Source organism: Plasmopara halstedii (genome assembly GCF_900000015.1).
Source record: "Plasmopara halstedii genome assembly, contig: Scaffold_110, whole genome shotgun sequence".
NCBI lineage: Eukaryota > Oomycota > Peronosporomycetes > Peronosporales > Peronosporaceae > Plasmopara > Plasmopara halstedii.
The window spans coordinates 86,049-99,581 of NW_020187031.1; the positions used below are offsets into that span (position 1 = coordinate 86,049).

The window sequence follows — 13,533 nt, forward strand, 5'->3', positions numbered from 1 at the left end:
TTCTAATCGGGAAAATCCGTTATCTTGTGCTTCTTTTCCTGGTTAAAATGTTTATCCCTGTTGGATCAAAGTGTGCAAAAGAAAAAATAGATGAATTACTATAACTTTAGCAAGTACAGTGAAAGTAAAGCGAAAAAGCTTTAGCAGCGAAATACTAGCAGTCACAAGAAGAAGAGTTTTTTAATCGAAATCGCAATGTTGAAGATGCTAGTGCGATAGATTTGTAGCCATTAATTTTTGCTAGATACTTTTGAATATTCGCAAATATAGGTTAAAAGCGATCTACGAAGACTTAAATATTTGCACACTATCGTTACAGCAATTTTGTAATCAAAACATGTGACGCTAACGGTTGATGTATCATGTTGCTTTTTATCTATTATCGATACATACTTTGGTATAACAATCGTTCTGTCAAAACCGAATGGTGTAACGGGGTTTCACGTACCCTGGTAACAGGGTGTGTGTGTCACACGAGATGGGCATGGTGTGACTGCACCCAAACAAGAATTCGATATGTGACTAGGTAGCCACTAGATATGCATGTATTTAGATTTTTCTATATATATTTAGGAAAATCTAAACATTAAAAATTAGGTGGCTTTGCCGCAGATAAAAATAAATAAAAATCTTTTTTGAATTTTAAACGGAAGAGTAGTTAGCATTAGGTTAAGGCAATATTTACTCTTGGAGTAAGCGGATTGCGATCTGCTAACTCGTACTTATTCTAAGTATAAAACGAAAGGTCGGTGACCTAAATTACGTTTCCTCTAAGCGCAACGCTACGGCAGCCCCGCTGCAAATGGTCTATTTCTACTGAAAGGTGCTATGTCGTGAATATAAACGTAAATGATAATTTTTTCCGCCCGACAAGCAGTCAGCATTTGACAGTTTGCGTTGCTTTAGATGTCAGAATTCTCCTTGGCTGAACAAATTTCGAGGGTGATCAGTCTTTGTTGGCAGATATATTGCATCTGAGGAAACATAATGGTGTAGCTACGTATAAAGTATGTAGATTTTGCATTTTGTTTTGTGAATGAGTGATGGTCACTGCACCGCTGTTTTTTTAAATGGGCAGGTTCTGTACATGCTCTTAAGCTGTAGTTTTACGATGACCTTATTGATACCAACCGTCTAGCTTAGCTGATAGTTGCTGTATTATCTTATTACACGGCTATACCGACTCGGCCCTGACTAAGATATTACCCTGCTTTATTCCGTTGAGGTATTTCGCTTTACTTTTTATTGATTTTTCTCGTAAGAAGACTTTTTGCAGTGGTACTTTCGTGTACCTGCGCTCTTCATGCTCTGACAGACATTGCATGTCTTCACGAATCGTGCTACCTACTTGTACATGTTTAGCCACCAAAATTTGGCACTGAGAGACTGGTAGGTCTTCTCACGTCGAAAGTGACTAGCCATCGGCGTAATATGCTCCTCGTACACTATGTTGTGCTTCAAATCATCGTTATGAAGGACCACAATCCGTAGCTCGTCGTCATGTGCAAGTTCATAGTGAAAAAAACATCACTTCATGCATAATAACGCAGCCTTGATTTCAAGCTACGACGAAGCTTGTCATGGTATTTCATATCATTCGATGACAGTGCTCTGATGATCAAATCCCACTTATCATCCTCAACATACGTTCGACGTATCATATCGAATATTTCGTTTTCGATATAGCTGATATGAGCCAGCTCATAATCAGGACGACTTGACAATTCGTCTGCCATCATGTTAAGTTTCCCTTGCTTGTACGCGACCTTAGAGGTAGCACAGGTTAGCGAACTTAGGACCTGTATATGTTCACTTTGGTTTTTACCTTCTATTCAACAGGTAAAAAGCTGCAACAAAGCCTACTTCAAATCTTCCTTCTCGCCATGGTCAACAAGGGAACCATTTCTTTAGCAGCTTCTCGATCACTTTTGCCCTTCTCACTTTACACAATCGACGAAGGTTATTCGTACTCCACCGACAGAGTACTCAGAAGTATCACCGTCTGGTGTGACTCATGTAACGGCTCCCCGTAGTCCAAAGTCCTACTACTAGCTCGTCAAAAGAGTCACGATGTTCTGCCATTCTTGTACCACTTTCCATGTTGAAATTGTGGAGTTGACGCGCCATCGTCACACGATTGTGAAGCATCGAGCGATTGTAGAAATCACGGTGGGTCCCCTGGCCTCTATAACACGCGTCGCCGACTGAAACTTGGTCTGGCGTTGAATCCTGACACCCCGGGCGATGATTCTAAGTGTCGGGGTATCGTTCACAAACCAGGTCTCCGTGATAGCGTTCATATCCTCGACGGATATTTTGTGCCCCAGGAGACCCTTTCTTGCCAGGGTCATCGTCATATTAAACTCCATATTAAACTCCCAGTGGTAATAGTTACCGTTTCCAAGGAGGACTTTAGTCAATCTACACCTGAGTCGTTTCAACTGATCCTCTGTGAGAACGGAGCAGTTCTCCTTTTTGCCCCAGGATGCAGGATGGGCTTAAAAAGCGGATGTTTCTGCTTGTCCCCGACGGTGTGTAACACCTCGCTTCACAAGGAACTGAAGCGGTCAGCCGGCATAAAGGCGTTCCTACAGAAATGATCTGCTAGAGCACCGACAGCAGAAGATGTCGGCGTCGACTGCGTTTATGACGCCACCGTCGGCGAAGGATAAACCTCCCGACACAAGCCACTAATGGTGAGTGTTAAGACCTTCGAAGGCAAGGATGGAGGAAATCTCCTGCTCTAAGTCAGTGAGATCTAGATGGCCATCGCGTCCGCCATGCTTCACATCAAGCAACAGCGCCACATGGCGCTAGCTATCTCCAAGCTCGGTAATGGACACTGATGTGCGGCAATTCGGTCGAAACGGCGTTTTCCACCTGAACGGAGCTGAAGCTGCAGCATTTACGAGTGTTACCGCCGCATAACCAGGAATATCGCGAACGATCGCATTTTTTCGTTGCCCGACAGGGAAAGAAGGCATTGGTAGACTTTGTCCAAGGGTTGCGTACTCTCATTAACGGTATGGCAGCCAATCCTCTCCCCGAGGTCATCATAGTGACCGTCTTTATGGAGGGCCTTCGGACTGGCGTGGCCAGAATGGAAGTCTTCCGTGTGCACCCGGCTTCTCTTGAAGAAGCGGTAAATGTGGTATTGAATGTGTAATCAACATTGAGTCGGCACGACTTGTTTGAAAAGCACTCCTAGGAGCTCGTCGAACGGACCTGAGCCGATGCAATTCAGCTATGGTGAGGATGAGGAGGCAGAGCTCCAAGCTGCCGTTCAGCGCTCGAACACCCGACGGTGTTTTGTCTGTGAAGACAACCGTCACCTTCAAATTAGTTATCCCCTGCGCAAGGCGCGTCAAAGTTCGTCGAACCGACGTTCCACTCCAAACCAGTCTGGTTTGTCGCGGGGAAACGAGAAAACCCAGCAGGCGCGGGGGTCCCTACTGGGAGTGAACGGAGTTCTGTTGATCCTCAAAGAGGTAGAGAGTAGCAGGGCCCAGCCCCGAAGAGCCGCGTGCTCTTGAACACGGAACGTGAATGCAAGCCGGGCTTGCTGGTCGTAAAAGCAACCGTGAAGGGCTCCGAAAAGCCGTGGCAGATACTCCGAGGCGTCAGGCAATTATGCTCGACGCTTCACGATCGAAGGAAGTCAGCTGTATGCTGAGGCGCTGAAATTGCGGTTAAGTGACGCCGTCACTGTTCGCCTAGCGTCGGGAACTTGTGTCACTATGCTGAGGGTTCCTGTGGGCCTCGGTGTCTAGTCTCAGCCTCGGATGCAAGGTATGACCTTATCCTTGGTATGGCATGGTTGAAACACCATGAGCCATGGATTGATTGGAGTCGAAGATTTTGGGCGGTTCGCGCACGTCTCCTGGTGGAGCTTCGGTGAGTCATGAAACCAACTCTGTTAGGGTGCAGAAGTGCTATTGGCGCGGGCACTGGACCAGACGGCCAATGTGCTGGATATTGGAGTAATCGAGTTGTCGAACACCAAAGTTGGTTTAGACTGGAGCCCGAGCGTGGCTCTCGGGTTGTACGTGGAGTGGCACGTAACCCACTGAGCACTGTTCACGTTTCTAAGCAGTCGCTGCATGCAGCAAATGGCATGGTCGGACGAGGTCCGAGGCATCATGGGCAAGGCCCCAGTGATGTATGTGGAGTGGCACATAATCCACTGAGACCTGCTCACGTTTTGACGCAGTCGCTGTATGCCGACAGGCGCATGGTCGGACGAGGTCCGAGGCCTCGTGGGCAAGGCTCTTCAGATGCGCGTATAGTGGAACGATGTCACTTGACGAAGACTACGAAGCTAGCAGCTTTTCGTCGGATGTTGTTAATAATATCATGGCTCCAGTGGATCATGAATTGGGGCTGACAACGGATGACGCTGAGTGCGTGTTTGTGTTGCCGGGACGTATAACCTCTGTGAAAAGGCGACATCGACGCCGTATGCTAGCTACAAGATGCCGGGCATCGACCCTGACCCAGGGTTTGTATACCGTAGACGATACGGCACAGATATACACCCTCGTCAATGGTATGAAGGGGGAGGAAGACGGCGACGTAACCCTCGAGGCTATTTATGCGGTGGGTGCGCTTCTTAAGCTGGACGAGATGTTCTTCGAAAAGTTCGGTGGCGCCCTGAATGCAGGCTACTTAGTAGAGGTGGTTATTATAAGACCAAACGAGAAGATTGAATCGTCGCTGGTGCTGAATGAAGATGTCCTGGAGGATACCCAAGACACGCTTACAAAATGCTTAATGCTGCCACCATTTCGGCACATGCCGATTTCAAAAAACAATTTTTCCAGAACATCATAGTTGGATGTACAAAGAACAGTGCACTCGCCTTGGCCTTTGGGTAACTCCAATTGCTCATGAGAGCGAGTAATATTCAGCTGACAGAGGCGAGTACTCTGAGTCTCATGCTCTGGTGGTGGCTGTTGACGCTCTAAGAGCTGTCAAATGCATCAGGAACACTTAATCGTCTTGTGACGCAGATGTTCAGGCCCCATCGGGCGTATTCACAGACATACATTGACGACATCTTCGTCCACAGTCGTGCGGATCGCGGGAGGACGGATGAAGAGAACGACATCGTCTATTTAAGAGCGGTGCTTGTGTGCATGCGGACAAATGATCTGTATGTTATTGCAGACAAGTGCATCTTCGGCGCCAACGAATTCCCACATTTTAGGGTGCTTCATCGAAAAAAGTGGCCTTCAAGCGGATCCCGCTAAGGTCAAGGCTATTATAGACTGGCCGGCTCCAATAAACGAAAAGGACTTGCGCAAGTGACTTGGCCTCACCAGCTACTCGCACACGTACAGCGAAAACTAAACAGAAATGCTACGGCCACTGTCGAATCCTCAAGAAGAATGCGGAATCCTGTTGGGACATCGAGCACTGGGAAACTTTTGACAGGTTGATAGCCAGCCTCCTTCGTGAACCAATTCTGGCGCAGCCAGACCCTGATCGTCTGCTGCAAGCAGACGCCGAGGGCGAGATCGGGTGACCGCATTCAAATCTTACCGGCTTAAGGCTGCGTAGAGAAATAACCCAGTTTACGACAAGGAATTACTTGCGATGAAGTATGCACTTGTCAAGTTTGGAATGCACCTGCTCGACTTGACTCCGTTTGTGACCAACACAGATTATTCGTCATTTCGAACTGAGACTCAGTCGCCTCACCTCTCGCAGAGGATGACCAGGTGGCTCTAAAAGCCAGGAAAGCACAATGCTTTGACTGATGCGTTGTCACGCGAACTGGATTATAAGCTTCCTCATGTCAAGACGGTGATGTTGTCCATAACGGATTTGATCTGCGCCGTGTACGCGGGCGATGATATGTGCGTAGCGCTGCTACGAACCCTTGGGACCAAGGAGATTGGAAACTCGGACACGAAGTTATCTTCGCGACTGTGTGCACAATAACACCGATATTTATTGAATAACGGATTGCTGTATTATAGCTCCGGCTCGACGGATACGCCGCGAATTGTGGTTTCTTTCGATTAGAGTTCGAAATACCGTATCCTCTATGAGGCCCAGGACATCACACTCAATGGTCATCTCGGTCGTGAGAAGACGTACAGCTCGTTGAGTTACCACTATTGGCGGCCTCAGCTGTAAAATTGCTCGAGTACATTTATGCGCACATGTGAAACGTGTAAAAGGGTGAAACCCTCTCCGTATTCGGCAGCACCGCTGGCCAGTTTGCCGGTATCCTCCTGGTGTTGGCAGCACATAAGTTTGGACTTTGTGTCTGGCCTGCCGAAGGAATAGACAGGCAACACTAGTGTTGTGGTCTTCGTCGACCGTTTGAGCAAGATCGCTTATCTTGCGGCGGTGCCCGACACCAACAATGGTGTCGGTACTTCGACGCTTTTTTCGGATCGTGTCTTCCGACAACATGGGCTTCCGGGGTCTATTGTCGATGACAGAGACCCACGCTTCACTGAAAAATTTTGACGATCTTCAAGGTGCTTGGCACCAGGCTGAATATATCAACAGCGGACCATCCTCAGACCGATGGTCAGACTGAACGCGTTATATGGCGTCGTCGAGGATTCCTTCGCAGCGACTACGCTGAAACTCCGAGGTGTGCTGGAGCGCCATGCTGTCACTCGTTGAGTTTGATCCGCGCAATGCAGTGCATTCGTCTACCGGCTACACGCCGTTCTTAGTGAACGGGCTCGTTCACCCTTACGTCTCGCTGACGCCGCCATCCCATGGTGCAGGGCTTGGTGGGGAGGATTAGCCGAGCGGCTAGCCGATGTTTGCTCTCTTACTGTGCGTAACGCAGGCAATGACTTCCTGTCTACCGTACTGAGTACGTTCGCGATTCGATGGCTGAACTCTAAGACATGCAGAAGGAATATGAAGACGTAAGGTCAGATACCTGCTTTTTATGCTCAGAATCTTCCCACCTTTGCAACTTCTGCTGTCTTTAAGGCGAAGCCTAAAACCACCCAGAAATTAAACTAGCGACTGGTTGTGCACTGTGTGCGACGATGTCCATCCTAAATGGTGTCATGAGCTCCACCTTCGTATGAAGCGACGCATTCGTCTGCTCAGCGCCTAGGGGCCGCTCCTACAGAGCGCAATAGTCCTCAATGTGAGGAAGTCGGTGCGCATAGTTCTCCAGGCACTTTAGGTCTTCCGCCCAGCGGTATACGACCTCAGCATAATGCTCAACGGAGTTCCGATCACGACAAAATTTGTCCTCGAATACTCGAAGAGCATCGCGGGACGCCAAACGGCGATCGACCCAGTCGTCATCGTCCACCGCCGACTTTTCTCGTCGAGACTGGTGGTGTCCACTATCACGATGAACGCCTTATGCGTTGACGTCGTCGCCAGGGTCAAACCCAGTTTCTTGTGAAGTGGCGTAGATCACCCGACTTTGAAACTCGTGGGAGTTTGGAGTGCCACTTCGGCATGCCCAGACGTCTTGAACACTTATAATCAGAAGGATCATGACTTTTCGCGACGTCGTACGCCCCTCGCTTCTCGACAAATACCAGGGAAGCAAAATGAACATGATCCAAGCTCAAATTGTGGCTCTGGGCTACTGTGGTCGTAGACTCACTCGTGTGGGAAACCACAGATTTCGCGGGAGCGTGATGGATGATTCCATGTGTTGAGGGGCTACAACACGCAGGAAGCACGCGTTGCGCCTTAGGTTTGGCAAACTCAAATCAAAAATGGGGTTCCACATGCGCGTCCGCTTCCTTGTGGCTCAACTATAAGCTGTACCGCTTAAACTTTCTGGTGCCGCTGCATCCATAGCACAAAGAGCTTCTCGCCATCTGCGGCGCTTTCGCCAGGAGTGGACACCATAACTAATCGTTCGCATTGCGGGTACAAGACTTCCTCCTCTTTGAGCACGAAGTCGAGTGTGGTACAAATACACCGGGATTTCTTGAGGAACCAAGAGGCGAGCTCAGAGCGTTTTTTTCGTCAAGCGCAGCCTTTGTAGTGACCAGGGGGCCGGTCACATAGACGTACAACGATTGAGTGATCACGCCCTTCGCTTTCGTAGCGGAATTCGCGGAACGTAAGCCGTATTTCACACGAGGGTCAAGGACTGACTGTGGTTCGCGCACATAGGAGCTGCTGCTTCTGTGCCACATCAAAGTCGTTGGTAATGACACCACCTTCCTTGGAAGTCGAATGGTCTAGAATCAGACACGGCGCGTTCGCAAGGGTCAATCAATGCGAACGTCGCGCCGCTACGGCACCTAGCACTCTATCTCGTAGTCGACTTCCTCCAAATCCTCGGCGATGTGATCCATCGCCCGTGGCAGGCGCAGTGCGCGTTTGAAGTAGATATTGCGTCTGCGTCCTTGGTTGTGTGACCCTAACACTGGCAATGCGCTGCGCGGTACTAGGTTCCCGAGACCTTGGGCTGCGCATTCCTTGAAGTCGCGCACGTGCTGTCCGTAGTTGCATCCAAGAGAGCTGTTTACATTTCAACCTAGCAGACAGTAACAGCTCACAGCCAAATTGTTCTTATGTGGTGAGATACTTTAGACTGCCAAAGCATATCATCTCAGATAGAGACCCAGAGTTTGTGTTAGCGTTCTGGAGAAGACTCATGGACAGGATGGGCGTCAAACTATCGATGACGGTGGTTCACCGAGCGCAAGCCAACGGACGCACGGGGAGACGGAATCGAACGCTGGAAGACTCCCTCCGTTGTCTCGTGTCGTATCACGACGACGATTGGAAGGAGTGGTTGGCAACCACAGCGTATGCGCACGCAACGCTGACATCGTCATCCACCGGGTTCAGTCCCTTAGAAGTGGATGCGGGTCGAACACAACGAAATCCGATGGGCATCTCGGAGAGTACAAACGAGCTGGCAAGCAGATTCACAACAAAGAGGCAATATGTCATCCAATTGGCGCAGCGACCGCTCCAAGCAGCTCAGGGGTAGTAAAAACGATGCTCTGATCGCAAACGACGCAACGAGAGCTTCTACGTTGGAGAATGGATACTGCTCAACTCGAATAACATCATGTGCGAGATCAAAACAACAGCAGCAAGAAACTTGTAGCCAGATACATTGGACCGTTCAAGATTCTCGAGAAGCTGTCGGACCTCGTGTACCGATTGAAATTGCCAGAATCCATGCGATTCATGAACGGAGTGCTCAACGTTGAGCAACTGAAGAAGTGTCAAGACAACCCAAGCGCATTCGAAGGAAGACCGCAGCAAAGCAGCAAAGCAGCAAAGAGCACACCTGTTGTGGTGCAGGAAAACGAACCTACGTACGTCATCGAAGCCCTACGGAAGATGAAGACAGTCAAAGGGAGATGGCAGTTTCTAGTGATATGGGCAGGCTATCCAGAAGACGAGAACACGTGGGGAAGCGAGCAAAACATTCCACATGTGTCCCATTGGAAGTCGTTGTTGAAGAACTTGGAGGCAAGGACTCTACTACTAAGGCGAGAGAATGTAACAAATTAACCGTGTGCTGGTTAACGAGTATCAGTTATCCAAGGAGGTTCTAGAATATTCGAGAAAAATAAGATTACTGAAACCAAGAAGGAGACATTCCAGAAAACACTTATTGGATAGATACAAATGCATGTTAGCCAATAGTATTACATATTACGTACACGTAGCATTAGAACGGGATGTAAGTTCTCTGAGCCAGGATTTTAACGCTAAACATAGATCACTTTTGAACTTGCCGCCTAGTGCTCAGGTCACACATTGTTTGTAAGCGCGATGGCACTTTTGATTGCCCTTGACGATCAAAGACGCTCCGGCTTGTTCATGACCGAGGTCTTTAAGCATAACTCGCATCCATAAGACTTTCTGCGTATACATATTAAGTGCCATGCGTTCGGCTTCTGGTGAGTTCAAAGCCACTGTACGTTGATACTTTGACTTGAACACCACTAAAGCATGTCCAATCATTGCCATGATCCCCAACACACAGCGTCGGTCGTCGAAGCTACTGCTCCAGTCGGCATCTGTGTATGTCACAGTGTTTAAGTCACCTATGCTGCCCTTCTTGACAAGTCTATGCTCCTGCATCGTCTTGAGATATACGAATGACAGCTGTCGACCCAGATTGTCAAGGAAGCGAGATAGTTGATTAACAACGTATGCAACGTCAGGACGAGCGCATGTCGTAGTGTAGAGAAGGCATCCGATAATTAAGCTGTATGGCTTCGAGCGCATCTCATCCTGCCCAACATCGGTCGTCGAAGACTACAGCTTCGACAGCTTTAATCCTAACTCGCACGGATTCTTGACTGCCTTGGCGTTTTGCTGGTTAAACCACTCCACTACGTCGTTGATTTAACGAGTCTGTTTGATCATGAGAGCCTTCTTTGCCCAATCATGATTTATTTCCATCCCCAATATGAACTTGGCCTCACCAAGCTCTTTCATCGTAAATATTTTCTTGAGTGCTGTCTTGACTTCTTGGATCTCTTTGTTTGTTTTCGCAGCATTGATCATGTCATCAACATAGAGACATACGTACACCAAGCTCGACATCTTTTTCAACGTATACGCATTGGTCAACTCCACAGCTTTTGCATCAGAACTGCAAAATTATCGGATGAATTGTCTTGGATCACTCGCAGGCTGCTAGCTTTAGGTCGTATATTGCCTTATCGGGTCGGCAGATGCAGTTCACGACGTTGGTGACACCGTGCGGCACTTCCATGTACACGCATTCGGCCAGATCACTGTTAAGAAACTCAGTGTCGGCATCTTACCGTCCTGTTACATAGCCCTCAGTCACGACAAGTGCCATCACGATCCGAATTGAATTTTTTTTGGCCACCGGCTAGTCAATTTCGAAGAATCTATGCCAAATGTTTTTAAGCCTTTTGCTACAAGCAAAGCTTTATACTTTACGACTTGCCCGCTCTCATTTCGCTTCTTTCCAAAGGCCCACCGACAACCAATTGGACGCATATCGGTTTTTCTTGATACCAAGGTCCGTATTTATTGAGCTCGTGCGCTTTAAGTTCAGTCTTCATGGCTTCTATTCATTTTGGCGCATCTTGACTTGTCACGGCCTGCTGGTACGAGGTTGGGGCATCATTCGCATTTCCGACGTTCGCGGCATAGGCTAACACTGCATTAGCGATCAGATCGTCTTCATCAATGCGAGGTCTTTTTGGCGATGGGGTCAGAAGTGGTCGTCATTGTCAGGATCACTGTTATCGTTTTCATTAATAACTTCAATATCAGTCGAGGTGGAGCCTGTCAAGCTGTGATTCGTACTGCTGTTGCCCAAAAGCATGATCGGATTGCGATGCCCCCGATCTACTTGCGGATGGTACACCTTATTTTCGATCATTGCCGGTCCTCTCACTCTACGGAATGTCGTAAGCTCTTGACCGGTAAATGGTAGATCGTTATCAGCATCACGATGTCTTCTTGTGCATTTAACGGGCAACATCGTTTCGTCGACCATGGGTGAAGTTTGATGATGGTGAGGCTGTGGGTCGTCACTGTCCAAGTAAATCTCGTCATCGCTCTTGACATTGATATCAATCGGACCGTACGTCCTCCCACTGTCGTTTATGTCATTTATTTCACGCTCTTCAAGTTTAAGAGACCTTACCACTTCATTTTTCTGTGACTAAAATTCAAATACCTTGTAGTCCTTGGTTACCCCAAGAACAAGCATCGAAAGCTCTTCGCTTTAATTTTTGTTCACTTTGCATCATCTCTATGCCCATAACCGTGGGATCCGGACAAGCGCAGGTGGTATAAGTGTGGCTTGATCTTGAAACTTATCTCGTACGGCGTTATGTCCAAGTGAGCACTATTGGTGTCTCGTTGATCACATAGATTGCCGTGTTGACTGCCTCCGCCCACCATTCGGCTGATGCCCCTATATAATGCTTCTTGACCATTCCATAGTGGTGCGATTTATCTTTTCAGCTACTACGTTTTGCTGCGGATTGTGAGGCACAAGCTTTCTATGTATAATGACTCCAGGCTGACAAATATGATCCAGCGTTTTATTCGCAAACTTTAAGTCATTGTCCGAGCGCAAACACTTAATGCGATTCGCCATTGATTTTTGTATTTATCTTGAAAACTTGAACATTTGCACAACATCAATCTTTTTCTTTAGGAAGTACACGACAGTATATCTTGAATAATCGTCCACGAAGCTAAACATGTACTTTGTATCTCTTTTAATTGCGTTTTCATTGTCTCATCACGTCCGTGTGGTCCAATTCAAGAAAACGCAATATTGTGGACATCGATCGAGAAGAAAATGATTTACTGTCTGCTTGCCTCTCACATATCCACCGCATAACGTCTTGGTCTGCTGCTTCTTTGCTGGTATACCTATTGTTGCCTTTTGTGTTCTCGTTAGTGCTTCTGAATATGGATGACCTAACCGAGCGTGCCATAACTCCCACTGGCTTCCAACCTTTGCGTAATCCACCTAATGAGCACTTTGTTGTTGATATTCCATCATGTAGGCTTTGCCAAGCTCCTGAGTTCTACAAGATAGGGAACAATGTTCCTTGAAGCTTAGTTTTACATAGTCGTCGATCTAGTCTTGATGTGTATTACCTCCATCATTAGAATTGGTTTGTGATCAACATCTTTCAGGCGTTCTAACTACACGCAGCTTCTTCCCATCCGCAATTGTCACTTCAATGTTCTCATTAACGACAGCATATTCGCTTAAGTCTTCATGATGCGGGATCATGTGTGAAGTCGCTCCGCTGTCGAGTAACCTGTGGGTAGATGCTCTTCAATTGCGAACATCTCGTCTTCATCATTTACATTACGGTTATCCGGACAGTCCCACTTCAATCAACCAATTTGACTGCACCCGAAACACTTGCCCTTGAGCCCATGACCTCTCTTCCCGCCTTTGTTCTTGTGAACGTTGTATCCAGTACTTTTTGTGAGCTTCCCTATAATTTTTGAGACGTATGAAGCGGCTTTCATCGCACGTTCTGTGCTTCCTTCTTGTCCTTGACGCTCGAGCGCTTTCAGTAGTTTCTTCTTTTCCTCATTAAGCAGCCTCTCGAGCTTTCAATAATCGATGATATTAACTCGTACTTAGCCGGCAGGTTGCTTATTGAAATCACTAGCTGCCGAGCAACATCAAGTGGCCCCCCAAGTGCCTGTAGCTCCACGATAAGCTCTTCGAAATACTGTGTAAATTGCATTGGATGAATCGACCACTGGTGTTTTATACAAAACGTGTCACGTCTGGTTAAATTCTCGAAGTGTGTCTGTCACACTTAGGAGTATTCCCTATTTTAATATTTGATGAGATTTCAGATCGGAGCGAGCTAATTGTGTTAGTTATCCTGGAGAATCTCGGATTACCTCTTGCTCATAGCACGCGAACCCTTCTTGTGTGCGTTTGTAAACACGGACTCCAAGTGCAGCGGGGCTGCCGTAGCATAGCGCTTGAGGAAGCGTAACTTAGGTCACAGACCTTTTGTTCTGTTCTTAGAACAAGTACGAGTTAGCGGATCGCAATCCGCTTACTCCAAAAGTAATTATTGC

The 13,533-nt window shown here is 47.6% G+C and overlaps 1 protein-coding gene across 1 annotated transcript; it reads left to right on the forward strand.

Annotated features, from left to right (window-relative positions):
- Positions 1 to 9,144: 9,144 nt before the first annotated feature.
- On the forward strand, positions 9,145 to 9,483 carry PHALS_00049 (Chromo domain/shadow; the record flags this gene model as incomplete). Its single annotated transcript, XM_024727225.1, has 1 exon — positions 9,145 to 9,483. One exon carries the CDS (start codon positions 9,145 to 9,147, stop codon positions 9,481 to 9,483), a length of 339 nt encoding a protein of 112 aa, XP_024572081.1.
- Between the last annotated feature and the right edge of the window lie 4,050 nt (positions 9,484 to 13,533).